We start from the raw sequence: 14526 nt of genomic DNA, 5'->3' as shown, positions 1-14526 counted from the left end.
AGTATTAGAGAAAGTGCCCAAGGGAGACAGGAAAATCATCACATCCTTTGGCCCAGTCCCGGGTGAAGACTAGACCAAAGGCCAGATTGACTTAAAACTAGTCTAAAACATTAAATCCACCTTTTTGTTTTGTTTTTTTGTGACCACATACTGAGCTACCTTGAAAGCAGAAGCATTTTTTCAAGTGTGAAACCAACGATGTCCATAATGGCACACTGAAAGAGTAACCCAGACAGCAAGCTGCTACCCGCTCAGCACCGCCCACGCCTCCCCGCCGCGGTGACCGTGCAGATCCCGCTGGACAGCCTTCCCAGGAGCGTCCTCAGAGCCGAAACAGAAACGCCGTGGGTCATCTGCCGTCTCTCCGTTCCTAGAAGCCCAGGATGTGATTGAAGTGTCCCTGAAACGACACAATTCCACGTCACTAAAAGTTACTTCATCAAAACCTGAAGTCTCTTCCTCGGTGTACGTTTTCAAACTTCATTTAAAGAGAAACTGGCAGTTCCAGTATCCTCATCACAAATGTTCCCTTTTTTCCTGAAGGACTAGTGGACAACCGAAAAGCCCGGACGGCAAAGGGGCTGTTCTGTGTGATCTGGATAAGGAGCATGACTGAGTGACGATACTCGCTTTGCACATGAAGTTAAAACACACCCACAGAGAACACAGACGATTTTAGCATCATACCAGTGTGGCTTGTTCTATTCTAGTGTTAAAGGTCTAAAGATTTTGAGGACAGAACAGAAATTTACTGTCTGGTTGGCAACTTTTATTTTAAACTCAGGTCTGCATTTGTTTATATCACATCGTGTTTGTTTAAAGAATGTATCCACAGCAATACTTTTAGAACAAAAAAAGCCCCACCTCTAGTCATCCTGTAACACAGGAAAATCTCAAGAATGATGGTGGCGTTCCTCCCACCCCAAAATCCTCCCTAGTTTCCTTCTAGCTAACACCACTTCTTCCTCTTCTTCTAAGCCTCTACCTAAATAGCCGACAACACATTCTTCCAAAGAAAGCTCACAAAAAGTGCAACTAAATAGTACTCTTCTCTCAAATTGCGGTTTAATACACGTCTATTATTCCTTCTGAAACATGTGGTAGTCACTAAACGCAGAAAAAGAGGTCTAAAAGAGCAAACCTGATAGCGATACGTGTTCCCAGCACTCCCAGTAGTGACACAGAATTCAGTGTGTTCAGGAAAGCTGACGCTAGCCAAGCTCCTCGCAGCACTGCTCAGCTCCCCAAGCATCAGGATTTCGTGATGCAATCCCAGTAAGGCTACCCACAGCGCTGCAAAACTGCCTCAGCCCACGTGCTTTGTGCTGGACTTGTTCCAGTCAGGATGTTTTCCTTTACTCGCATTTCCCTGCCACCAGCAGAATCGAGCTTCTTATAGGATTTTACCATTGTTATTGATTACGGAAACAATCACAACATCGTTATCTCGCTATCTGCAGGCTCCTCCCTTCTGCTCACTTCAGCTGTTCTGCAGGACTTCCAGACGCTTGCTGATCACTGTGACAGCCTCTGATTTTCCTGAAGTGAAATTTTAACTGTGAAGTTACCCGAGCTCTTACCTGCTCACTAGACATTACACTCTGAGCATAAGCTGTGTATTATTTTAAGAATGAAGATCATCTACTAATATAATTCCTGCCCAATGTACTGAACTATAACTGTAGTAGCTGTTATGTTACTGGCCACAAATAACTGATCATGCGAAGAGAAGACCATTAGAGATCGACACGAGCAGTTCATCGTCCCCAGGCAGAGGGGTTACAGACGAACCACGCTGGGAACCAGCCCCTTTCTTCTACCAGGGCGGCTACGTCAGCTCAACACGACGCGAATTCAGCTGCACCACCACACAACTCTGGCTGCCCTCGTCCTGCCTCCGTGTGGCGTTACCTCCAAGCTTGCAAACTCCCCTAACGGGAACTGGGAGCAGGAGAGTCCTCCCTCTCTGCAAGAGCACGCTACCTGTGCAGAAACAGGCACCACGTTTTTCTTTCATCCACCTTGTTCCAACCCCATGACTTGAGTAACGGAGAACTGGATATACTCGCCAACTTCACTGGTCCATTACCAAACACTGCAAGTTACTCCTTAAACTCTAATTTATATTTGACATTCTGCAACACACACAGGGAAGCGTTTTCCCCCACTACAGGGCACATCACGGAAATCAGAATCATATTTAAACCCAGGCATATTCAGAATCACCCTGCTTTGAGCAAAGCGTTTTCCATTTGCACTTGACAATGAGGCTAATTTAGCAAGGAGGCTAGCGAGTAGCTCTGCAAGGGCTCCAGATTTTTATAGCACTACCCTGAGTTTCCATATTGAAAGCACAGGACAGTCAAGTAGAAAAATGCTTCAGTTTTGAGATTCCAGTAAAGTTAGCAAGCTGTTTTCCCTGGTTCTTACAGCTGTAGCCAAAAAGCGTTTAAAAGCGAGTAGAACAGTCACCCGTCATAACCAAACTGCACCGCAGAGTGTTTGTGGGAGAGGTGAACGTTACCTCCTCAAGTCACCCGGCTTTTATCTCAAGCTCATTACTAGGCCATAAGAAAAAATCACGTCAGGCTAACCCGACTTGAAACAGAAACGGCGTTATTTGGGATGACGGTATTTGCACTCGGCCATCATTTTCCAACATTAAGGGGTCACTGATACAGAAGAATTTTACAAACGCTAATGCTGTCACTGCATTTCTGGAATACAACAAAACTGACTTCCTACTGTGCCAATTCGGGTTTTAACCCCAGGATGTTCTTTTCTTGTTTGGGTTTTAATCCCCGAGGTGTTCTCCGTGCCCGCAAAGACGGTAACACACCTGGGGAGTTCACACTTGGTAATCCACAGACGTGGTCACACCGGTTTCTATATCCCTAGAGTCAGCCCTGGATCCGGTTTCTATTTCATTTTTAAAGATGAGCAGAAATAAATGAACACAGCAAATGTCTTTTCAGTCGCAGCTCCTGACCTACGCCAGCCACCTCAGTCCCACAGCGTTCCCTCTGCCATTCCCTCCATCAGATCAAAGATTTTGCCGCCAACGTTCAGCCCTGCTGAGGAAAGGCACGGCATCCCCCTGCCCCGCTCCTGGTTCTTTAGCCAGCCCGTTTAAAACTACCTCTGGCAGGTCTGCCTATCTTCGGGCTATGCCTACTCGTTGGAAAGGAAGCATCCCATCAGAGGAAAAACCAGGAGACAGAATGGGATTCCTGAATATCTCATTCTGACCCAGTAAATCAAGGACGATACAAAAACGGGGCAGAGGAAGTCGTAGGTTTGTGTTTGCTTCAGTTACTTCCTAAACTCTCGCTTTTTAGAGCGAATTTGAAAAATGTGCTTGCTGTCTCCATATTTTCCAACTGCTGCTGGAAACGTATTAGTTTGTGCTCTGCTGGCGCACCTCGGAAGCGCTAAATCAATCTGCCTGCTTTTATTTACATGCTTTAGTTCCGAGAAATGTAATTACGGGTTTTATTAACTTTATGGTTTATGGATCTAATACTTAAGATCCAGTCTATCTTTTATGTCACAGAAAGAAGGTTCATATACTTACAGATTCCCCAGCAATACATCTTGGGCAAGGCTGGGCAGTACCTCTGCCTCCGTGGTTTTCAAAAACCTACAGAACAAAACCATATACAACGCCATCAAAAAACAACCCCAAGCGGGCAACTATTTGCAATTTTATTATAAAACATATTTTAAATGTGTTCTCCTAAAAAACAGATGTTGTTGACAGCACAAACGTACCATTAAGCTCTGCTTTGGCTTTGCAGCCCAGTCAGTGGAGGGTTTCTGTTTAGAATCCAGCTCCATGGCACACTCGATGAGGCGAGCACCGGCCTCGTTCGGAATGGCTTCCACGGGCTTGCACGCTCGCTTCTGGAAGGACCCAAAGCAATATATTTACACGTCTGCCCAAGGCACAGGCCACTGAATGCAAGTTTTCAGGATTTTATTGCTCATGACCGACAGGATCCCGCGTTCATTCGGCAGAACAGGACGTCAGTAAAGCGCAGGCTCCCGGACACCAGGCCAGGAGGCCAAACCGCCGTGTCGAACGCTGCACCTCGCGCTGGGCGGGCAGGGAACTCTGCAGCTCCCCCGAAACGTCTCCGCGCCTCAGTTCCATAAACCGGGGGGAAAACGCCCCTGGGACAAGAGCATGCCTCACCCACCGTGGGGTGTGATTTAGGGGGGCGTTTACCAAAGGAGCGGATCAGGGGAAGCTGTGTGAAAGGACTAATTACATCGAGGAAACGGAAGGAAAACCCTGAAGCCAAGGCAGACAGCTACGAAGACAGAGTTTATAATGACTTTTGTACCCTTCCCTGAGTGCTGTCACCTTTCCACAGCCTTGTAACCACTTAACTTCACGCTCTAAGCTAAGCTGTCACCTAGCGCTGAAGGACATCGGGATGTCCTGCGGACGGAGGGCATGCACCTCGCAGAAAGGGCTGGCCTAAGCAGGGACGTCCTCCTCCCCGCGCTCGGCGACCCCACACAGGGCCAGCAGTCCCCCGAAACGCCGCCTGACGGCTCTGCGAGAGCCGGGTGAGGAGCTGGCGAGGCGAAGGCGCAAGGCTGCGGAGGGCACTGAGCGGGAACTCGAAGAGGAGTATCCTTGGCCTGTGGCCGCCAGCCCGCGCGGCAGGAGGGCTGCCCAAATCCCAGGGGCTCCTGGAAATCCTAACAGCAAATTAACAGAATAACCAGGAATTTCAAAACGGACACAGACGTTTCAGGGTCTGACTCTGAATTCTGAAGAGATACCCGTGCTTTTGAATTCTTTTCTGATGCCTTTCTGAACAAACTTTGTTTAAGGAGTAACAATACTCCCTCTCTTTCACAAGCCCCTGATTTCACAGGCAGAAGATGTGTTGCCACAGAACTAACAGACTACTGAAGCACGGAAACTAGATTTAAAATTTGAATATGTTATGCAAAAATAAAAATGGATCAATACAACAGGAACCTCAGTGGAAAACAGTTGAAACGAGAACACTGTCAAGGAATGCAGGATATTTGGAGGGGGAGTAAATCAAAAAGTGAAATATGTATTGTGTTAAGAAAGTGAATAATATAATGAATAATATAACAACAAAAAGTCTGAGAAGGTCCTCTAAAGATTGACTGCCTTCCGCTGGGAAAACATTCTCTTCTCTTTGTTGCTGAAGAACTCGTCCTTTATTAAAAGGTACAGCAGAGTGGTTGGTACAGCAGTGTACCTAGCACGAGGCGCAAGATGAAGGAGAAAAGGGGAAAACTGACTTACTGCCACACATCAGAAGAAATTTGGCTTATTAAAAATAAATTCAAGGTATTTTGAGGGGGGCGGGGATTAAGATACTTGGCATCAGTGACGGGAATTCAGCACACCGAGCAGACGGCTGACAAGCTTGGCATGCCAACGCCAAGACAATTCGTGGAAGTTTCTAGCCAGGGCTGGCTTCAGGGGAGACTTCTGAAATTCCCTCTCTTAGGAAAGAAACAATCAATACAGCAATCCTGCTGGCGCACAGGGCAGGATCCAAAGAGCCCGTGACGAAGAAGGATCAAGGAGGTTGCTATTCAAAAGGCAAGCAAGGGTTTCATCAAAATGCCTGCTTTTGCCAGGGAACGCTCACGCCACATCCAGCTTGGAAAGGCAGTTTCAGACACATCACATACTGTCCCACAGCAGGCAGAGGAGGCATTCTGTATCTTGCTTTTCCAGCTGGAAAGCCCTGGAAAAACACAGGCATTTTCACTGACGCTGAAAGGATAAAGGCCTCACAGACGCTGCTTTCATAAACAGTGTGACTGAACTGGTGCAAAACCCAGCTACATCCAAATAACTAACCTAAATGCCACAGAAAATGTTTTTAAGAAAGCCTACCGCTTGCTTTTTTTCTTTTAAATTTAGCTGTAAGATTTGAAAGCTCTCCTATACATTGAATACGTTCATCACATGTCATTTCTCCTTTGCTCACCCCGTTTCTAAAAGCGGGGCCAGCTTCTGCTTTGTGTCCCACAAAGAGCCGTCCTGCAGGTGTAAAGCAGGTCCCCACCCAGCCCAGCGTTACTCAGCTTGGCTCCGGGGGACGCCTTCACGGGACGGACAACGCTGGCCACGTGGAGCTGGTCCCCGCTATTAGGGCCCAGCTCCCTACTGCCAGAGGCGCAGGTGGCTCCGTTTGGGAAAGCAGAAGGAACGTGAGGTCCCCGCAGGTCTGGGAGACCCTGCTCGCCGTGCAGTCCAAGCCAGAAGACGCCACGTGAACAGCTCTGCCCTCGAAAATCTGTTATTCTCTACCAGCCTCTAAATCCAAATGCCTTAACACCAGTACAACACCAACGAGCTCCATCCCAAAGCAAGTTTCTGAAAGATGTGCAAAGAACTACCCCAAGGTACAAAAGGCAATTGTACGTATGTATATTATACATAGAGCAGGAGCTGGGGGAGAGCTGAAAACACCGTAGGGGATGTTCCCCAGTTACAACAGCCACTAGCACAGGGCACTGCACGACAGCAGCATCACCTAAGAGGATGATGAAGGCTCCAGAATAGCTGTCTCCCCAAACCCGGGGATCAGCCTGGCCCTGCTGGCTTCAGCCAGCAGAGCTGAGTCCGCAGCTCGCCTCCCCTTGTCTGCGGTGCCACCCGGGCTCGTGCTGTTCGCTGAAATCCAGAACAGAAAACACTTGTCAATGATTTAGCGAAGAAATCCCTGCCCCAGAGCGAGCTGGTACGAGAAGAGAGGACAATTTGACGAGCTGAGTGACCTCCACACGCAGGCAGGTTAAGCGCAGTAGGTGTTTCACTCCTGCAGCACCTCAGCTGCTCACTTGACCGCACCAAGCCGTGGCGCCTCAGCTGTCAGCTGGACCGCAACGACTGCCGCTACAGGAAAACCCAACCTCCAACGTCGTGTCCAGGCTACTCTACACAGAAAACGTTCTGAACGGTGACAACAAAAGCTCTCTTGTAAACCCACCTTGCAGAGCTTGACTCACGTTTTCTGCTTTCTATAAAGGTGGTACCAGCAACTCTGGGTTGCTCTGTCACAGAAGTTTCAGAAGAATTTCAGCTGGTCTCCAGACAGCCGGCTCATTAGTGCCTTCGTCAGTGGACAGACTGCAACTCACGAACCACAAGAACGCTCTTATCTGCCTCTCAAAGGCAGGAAAAAGAGAAATACCTCCTTCCCTACGTAACCTTGTCAGTCACAATCACAAAGTTCGCTGAACAGACGCTGCAAATCGGGTTTCTCTGGGGTCAGCCCCTCAAACCACTCAAGTTTCTGCTCCTGTCACACATCACCAAGGAACAGCGCGGGAGAGCGCGACCGCCAGGATCAGCTTCTCTCGGAACCCCTGTTCACTTTTGCGAAGGCGCTTCTTTCGGACGAAAGCTGCTCACCAGGCGCTGGAGGCGACCCTCCCCGGCCCCAGGCGGACCAAAAGCCCGATGGCCACCCAACCGCGGGACCCGTCCCCCCCCCCGCCGACGGCGGCGCCACCCGCGTTAACGACGGGCTGAGGGAGGCCAAGGGCCACCGCCACCTCCCACCGCCCCCGCTCCCGCCCGGCGCTGCCGCCGCGGCGCCGCCAGGGGGCACCGGCCGCCGAGCTGCCAACGGGCCCCCCCCCCCCGGCGCCAACCGCCGCCGCGCCGCCTCCCCCCCCGCCAGGGCCCGCGGCCTCCACGGGGCCTGCCGAGCCGGTAAGGCCGCGCAGGCTGCGCGCCGGGAGCCGCCGCGGCCAGGCCAGGCCGGGCCGGGTCGGGCCGGGCCGGGCCGGAGAGGCCGCTCCCCCCGCCCCGACGGCGCCGCGCGGAAGGCCGAGCCGCCGGTTCCCGCCGCCGCGGAACTCACGCGCTGCGGCTCCCCCGGCTGCGGCTCGTGCGCGCCCAGCGCCCCCCGCCGCCCCCGCGTCGGCAGCGCGGCCATGGCGGCCCGGCCCTGCCCGGCCCCTCCGCTCCCCGCGGAGCTCCGCCGCTGCTCGGGGCGGGGCCGGGACCGGGGCAGCGGGGGGGGAGCGCGGAACGGGCGGCCCGGCCCCTCACCCGCACCTTGCGTGAGACGGGGCCTTACAGGCGGCGGCGGGGGGGGCGGGGGAAGGGGCCCGCGCCAGCCTGACGCAGCTGCTCCGCCGTTGTTGTGCCAGCGGCGACGGGGCGGGAGGGGGTCGCGCCGAGCGAGGGCCCGCGCTTTGCGCCGTCAGCCGCCGCGCGCCTTGACGTCACCTTCGCTCCTACGGGAGGGGAGGGACGCGCTGACATGACGTGGAGCGACGGTGTGGCGGTGTGTGTGTCGTCACGGCCGGTTGTTGCGGTGGGGCGTGTCGTAACGCGGAGCGTTCCTGGGAGGGGTCGTGGGGGAGCCGGGCCGCGCCCGCCCCCAGGCCCTGCGGGGTTCGTCCCTTCGGGGTTCGTCCCTTCGGATTGACACAAAAAAGGAAAGAAAATATGATCCGAAATCGTTGTGTTTCTAATTCCGCCTCATTCCCGGTCTGATCCCTGTGCCCGCCGGCCGCGGGGGTGCCAAAGCGCCGGAGGACAAAACCGGCGGGAAAGTAAAGGCCGAGGCCGCGCTCGTGTGGGGGCCGGAACCAGAGCTGAGGCGGCAGATGGGCCGAAACCGCCAAGGTGCTTCGAGAGAGGAGCGCCGGGGCTCGCTCGGCCCGGGTGCCGCCGCCAGCGAGCGGCAGGAGACCCGCCATCTCGCTGCTTGGGCCTCTCCGGTGTGGCGGTGACCTTTCTTCCCGAACGGCAGTAACGGTGCAGCCGGTTTGGTGACGACGCGGCGGTTGTTGGGCTTGTTTTGGTGTTAGATCTTTCCCGAAGAACTAAACTTCCTCTAAAAGTCTCAGGAAGGATCAGAAGCCACGTGGAAACGACGGCTAGAAAATGGCGCGTGCCCAGCATCATGTGTATGAGGAAGCCGGGGAGTAAGTAAGGAGTTTGCTCCTCAAACACGGCCCACGGTGCCGAGGAGTAAGGACTGAACGTGGAGCTGACAAGAGCACCTCGGTGTGGCTCCTGCTTTTAAGTGCAGAAGTTGTCCTTCTCAAAGAGAAACATCCAAACGCCACGTGACGGTGCACCACAGAGCTCCTGTCGTAGGGAGTGGGTGCGAACTTGAGTAGCAATGACAATAACGATTATGACTTTTAGATTTGGGGACCTGAAATCAGGTACCTCCGTCCAGACGTCCAGGTAAATGATTGACCATCCCAGGGACTTGCACTGAGCTGGTGTCCCCCTGCCCTGGCTGCTGTGAGTTGTTCCGTTACTGCCTCATACAAGTCGCCCCTGCCGTTGGGATGACGGGCGATGAGCTGCGCGTCGTTATTTCAGATTAAGTCACAGGGAAGTACCTGAGTTTCACTCCAATTTCCAGAGAGAATCATTCAGAACCTTCCATGGATCATCTGCAAATTCCCACCCGAAAGCAGAAGACCAAAATGATTTGCACCGGCTTGGACCTGAGCGCTGGCCGTGCACCCTGCACAGAAACCCAGAGACTCGTTTTAGGTCCGTTCTGAAAAGGATCCACGGACGCTTCTTTTCCGGAGGGTGACCCCCTTCTGTGATGAAGCAAAAGGTGTCTTTGCACCCGCTGTCTCCTACCAAAAGGGGGAAAACGAACTGCAAGGGAGGAGGTGTGACGGAGCAGAACCCAGCAGTGCTCGTGGCGCTGGGTGTCACAGGGGCAGTCGGAGCCCTTCGCCTCACTTCGGCTGTGTCGCCAGGCCAGAACGGGGCGATACCCACAGCCGGGAGGGCGTCACCCCCTGCTTGTCCGCTCTGCTCTGCTCAGCCGAGCGAGTCTGCAGGAGGGAGCATGCGTTGTCAAGCTGTCCCTGGCATCCCTTCCTCCCAGAGCTTACACTTCACCAGGGATGCAGTCGTACTTACAGCCGATGCTCTGTCACATCCTCTGAGCCTGAGGGCATAGCACAAAAAAAATAATCCACAGATTCTTTTTTTTTTTTTTTTTTTTCTAATTTAGCATTGGACATGCCTGATAGAGAAATAACCCTAAATCGGGGTAATCCAGTTTGCAGAACATCTGAAGCGAAAGTCATTTCAGACTTGGAACCAAACCCAAACCCCTTCACATCAAATCGGATTTATTTAATTATTTCAAAGCCACCTCCCAATTCCACCCCAGAGCCTATTTATGTGTCTTGCCAGCGTAGCTCGCCCCGTGGACGGGCTTCCCCTTCATGTGCTCGTGTGGAACAAGAGGATGGGCTATAAAACCCATCCGTTCTGTGACACATCCATCTACGCGTGTCGGCAGGCGGCAGGGGGTGCTTTGCTGCAGGTGCAAGCTCTGCCAACGGCTGTTGCGTCAGAAAAGTCGCAGCTGAACGTGCAGCCGGCGGAGTTCAGGGGTACCGGCGTGAGCAGGATGAGCATCAGTCCTCTCCCGCCCGTGGATATTGTAAAGCTTGTTGTAAAGGGTGTGATAAAGAGCGTGAAAGATCACGTCAGTGAGTTGCAAAGAACAGTCGTGCCCCTCGGAAAGGGTGACCTCGTGGGGCGGTTCGCTGCTCGTGCTGCGGAGGCTGCACGGCCTGGCGTGCAGGTGCAGAGGCTGCAGCCACCAGATGTGTTTAGGAGTTCAGAGGCAGAGAATCTCTAACGTGCAAACCTCTTCAGGGCATCTTGGGAACGAAGGGGCCAGAAACAGAAGACAGGCTGCTCTGCGCAGGAGCGCACCTCCAGTGCGAGGTGTCACTCTTTCAACTCGGGACGCGCCTGGTCTTCTGCAGGTGAGACCTGACCAGAAAAACCCCTCCAGCAACGGAACGGAGGTTTACTGTGGTTGTCGGGGGTGGCTCCTTGTCCCCCACAGACTCTCAACTCTATCTGCACTTGATAAACCATGGACCTTCGCCTCAGGAGTTTTCTGACTTTTACCTGCAGCAGTTTGCCCCTTTTTTTGGCAAAGAAATTACTTTGTCCTGCCCTAAAATCCCGTTCTTCGATTTGGCATTCTGGTATCCCGAGAAACTGAGGACTCACAAGTCTTCTCCTTCGTCTTTCCCTCTGCCCAATGTTTTCTCCTTTCCTCCATTAAGCTCATTTGCTAGGTGTTTCTCCATGCTGATCATCATTGCAGGTAATTTAAAATAATAATTTCACAGAATCATGTGGGTTGAAGGGACCTCTTGAGGTGACCTAGTCCAAGCCCCCGCTCAAGCAGGGTCCCTAGAGCAGGTTGCCCAGTGGGGCTTTGAGTATCTCCAAGGATGGAGCCTCCGTAACCTCTCTGGGCAGCCTGCTCCAGAGTTTGGCCACCCTCACCATAAGAAAACCTGTTTTCTTGTGTTCAGGTTCACCCTCCATAGATCAATTTAGCAGCCCCAAAGCTGTCGCACCTTCCAACCTGTTCCCTCCTTGTTGAGCGTGGTTAGGGAAGGACTCATGACTGGGGAACTCTGCAGTTACAGACGTGTCCATTCTTTTCTACATCCTTGGTCCAAAGCTAACTGATACCTTCAGCTCTTCAACTGGGACCTTAATTTTACCTTTTTCCTAGACGAAAATGTCAGTATTTCCATGTTTGCTGTATTTGACTCCCTGTTAAATTCCCCCTCCTTTTGTTTTATTCTGTGTACACAACTCTCTCTGACATTTAATCAAGAAAACTAGTGACCTGTCATAGCCTTTTCCCACTGCTGTTTCACTACGACCTGACATGTCTTAAAGTGAATTCCTGTCTTGTTTCAGCATATTTACTCTTTGTTTTGCAGTGCTCACACTACCCATTCCCTTCACCTCCCAAACCTATACACTCATCCAGACCAAAGTGGTTTTCGTTTTATCTCGTGCCACGCATCCAAAGTCAGAACAGAACGCTGAACCCCATTTTTGCTGATCACACAAGGTTTTTTCCAGGACTCTTACGCATCTTGACCATTGTCAGCACCCTCTTCCTGGCTCCTGCCCCCTAATTATTATGAGTTTTCTATGCCCATCTCCTGAATCTGTCATTTTTCATCCTTTATAATCATATCTCATGTTCTTACCACAGCCAAGCACGTTTTTTGTCTTGAAGGCTCTGCGAACCCCCTAGAATCAAGGCGGGCAATAAAGACTCCCTCTAGGAACCAGCAGTAATGGTGCGAGCGTGTGGCTGCGCGCGTGTCCCGGGTCTCGTCCCTGCTCCAGTGGAAGCAGGTTGTCACCCTTGGGTATCTCTTGCTACCCAGCAAACAATTCTGCCCCATTTACAGTGATGTTTTAAGGAGGGAGAGAACCTTCTGTATTAATCACGTCATCAGGAGTCAGAGTCAAGGCCCCTTGGGAAAAAACAACACCCACCAAAAAAACAATTTTGTCAATAAAAGTGATCGGTTTGAACAGAAATTTTAATTTGGCTTTGAATGCGACTGTTTCCTTTAACCAGTGTTTTTTTTTCAGGGATCAATCCTCATTTGTACAGTCTAGCAAATCTCACCAGTTCAGGCGCCCAAGAAGCTGTTTTTTTGCAAGAACCAAGCAAAACATGCTATTCTTAACCACTTTGTACCAGTAAGACACCAAATTAGTGCCTCATAAGAAGTCTTTTGTAGCAAGGGACAGCCCCAATTCCCAAAGTATAGCTGATGTCAGAATAACGAAAGGATGTAACCAGGTAAAACAAGAAAAGGTGTTGCTTAGGCGTATTGTAAAGGTATCGGTTGTTATTTTGCACTGTAATAAATACTATTTCTGTATCAAAACATAGCTTATCTGTATCCTGAGTGCTTAGCAACTTCCAGCTACCTTAATTTCCTCCAACTGGAATTACACAGTCTCTCTACTGTTACGTCTTTGTCTGAGCAGAGCTCAGGAAAACGGCGTTAAGCACCAGCGACTTTTCTGCCGCACATCAAGTCGTGGCTTCGGGGACTGGCTGGGACGAGAATTATCTTAAAACACATCAACGTTTTACAGGGAATTCCTGTAAAATAAACAGAATAACCCCGGTGTCTGACAGGAACCCGCATTCCCGAGCTTCGGCAGGGCGCCACAAAGCGGTGGTGTAGAGCCAAGACGCGGCTCTTGTGCGAAGGGCCCTGGGCTGGAGCGCCCGGGTGACACCGGGCAGTGACCCCGGCTGCCGCGCCTGCGGCTTTTCGTCAGCCCTCGCTGGGTGTCCCCTCTGCAATCCCGCCCTTTGCAGCTCGAGGGGAGCGGGAGATCAGCGGGGCGCCACGGGAGCCTTGCCAGATGAATTTGGGCCGCTGCCTGCTGTTCACTCTGGAGCCGTCGGAGCCCCGGGTTTCCCTGGGAGCGTGCTGCCACATATTCCAGCTGGGAAGCCCAGAAATACAGCCCGGTGTCAGGGAGGTTTAGCTCTCCTGCGTCTCCACGGGCCTACACGTTTTTAACAGAAAGCCTCGTCTTCACCTTCCAAAGGAACCTGGAAAGGGCTTGGGAACCTCGTTAAGGAATGAGGCTTTAAACACGGGACGCAGCGGGAGTTGACAGGACGACGTTTCTTTCCGGAGTGACACCTGCCCTACAGCTGAAGGGGGGCGAGTCCTTCCTGAGGCGTCACCGCGTCACCGCGCTTCGGCCCGCAGAGCAGAGGCGCTCACCCCCTCCGCCCGGCGCTGACCTGAACCCCCCAGAGGCCGCGAGGTCTTGTGCCGAATCCCTTCGCAGCCAACGAGGAGCCCCGCTTGGTGAAAAGGGGCCCGGCAATGGGACGATAAACCACACAGCAAGAGTTGACCGGGCTGTAACAACGTGGTTCTTATCGCAACAGTCGTTTCCCACACTGGAAGTACAGCAGAAACGCTCAGACCGAGCAGAATGCACATTTGTGGGTGCTAGGGAACTCCAAAGGCAAAGGAATATACCACTAGAAAACAGTATGTTTGTGGAATTACATCTTTTAGTCCTGGTAATGGCACAGCGCTGCGTCCTGTGCCGCCCTGCTGCTTTCCCTTAGTCACGACGAGCTGCAGGAGGGGGTTATTCGCTGTTTGCTCAATGCGCTGGATTATTTAATGTGGGATTTTTTTTTTTTTTTTTTTAATGATCTGAAATCTAAAATAAAACTGGGCAACCTGTGGGACTGCTTTATCTAACACCAACAGAATTATTCAAGATACAGGTTTTCTATATGACATTAAAACATTTTGTAGGTATTTTCATCCGGAATCGAAGCAGTTTAGGTTGGTAACCGTACCATGAACAGGGACCTTTTCTGCACATCACTTATCTCCCTATTTAACCAGGGCACTGGCAAAGCTTTTCGATTTTACTTGAAAATACACCTAAAAGAGGCAAAACACTGTTTTCCTCTCTCACAAACCCTACAGCAGTTGGAGTTTTTGTGTCCAGCCGGTGTCACCAGGAACAACTGCGGCCGTTAGAGCCGCGAACGAGGCAGCAGGTGAGGACACGGCAGCGCCCTCACCCTTAACAAAACGCCGTCACGACACCCCGGGGCGTTAACGTGACATCCACGGTCGTGAACCCGCTCCGCATCTCCCGGTGGGACCGACGGCTGCAAC

General features: G+C 52.0%; 1 protein-coding gene across 1 annotated transcript; it reads right to left on the bottom strand.

Moving 5' to 3' along the window:
- Nucleotides 1-335: 335 nt before the first annotated feature.
- On the bottom strand, nt 336-7952 carry C6H10orf143 (chromosome 6 C10orf143 homolog). Its single transcript, XM_086467158.1, has 4 exons — nt 7878-7952; nt 3772-3903; nt 3575-3640; nt 336-400 (listed from the first exon to the last, which is right to left on the bottom strand). The coding sequence occupies exons 1-4, from the start codon at nt 7950-7952 to the stop codon at nt 371-373; spliced, it is 303 nt and encodes a 100-aa protein (XP_086323284.1). The 3' UTR covers nt 336-370.
- Between the last annotated feature and the right edge of the window lie 6574 nt (nt 7953-14526).

Source organism: Leptosomus discolor, chromosome 6 (assembly GCF_034619465.1).
Source record: "Leptosomus discolor isolate bLepDis1 chromosome 6, bLepDis1.hap2, whole genome shotgun sequence".
Taxonomy (NCBI): domain Eukaryota; kingdom Metazoa; phylum Chordata; class Aves; order Leptosomiformes; family Leptosomidae; genus Leptosomus; species Leptosomus discolor.
The sequence above is the reverse complement of the archived record's forward strand: the minus strand, read 5'-3'. Positions and strand labels throughout refer to the sequence as shown.

Coding starts and splice junctions, on each gene's coding strand:
- C6H10orf143 (XM_086467158.1), bottom strand. CDS start 7,952: ATGGCCGCGCTGCCGACGCGGGGGCGGCGGGGGGCGCTGGGCGCGCAC. Junction 3,904..7,877: donor AGCCGGGGGAGCCGCAGCGC/GTGAGTTCCGCG, acceptor GGGTCCTTCCAG/AAGCGAGCGTGCAAGCCCGT. Junction 401..3,574: donor GATGTATTGCTGGGGAATCT/GTAAGTATATGA, acceptor GTGTCGTTTCAG/GGACACTTCAATCACATCCT.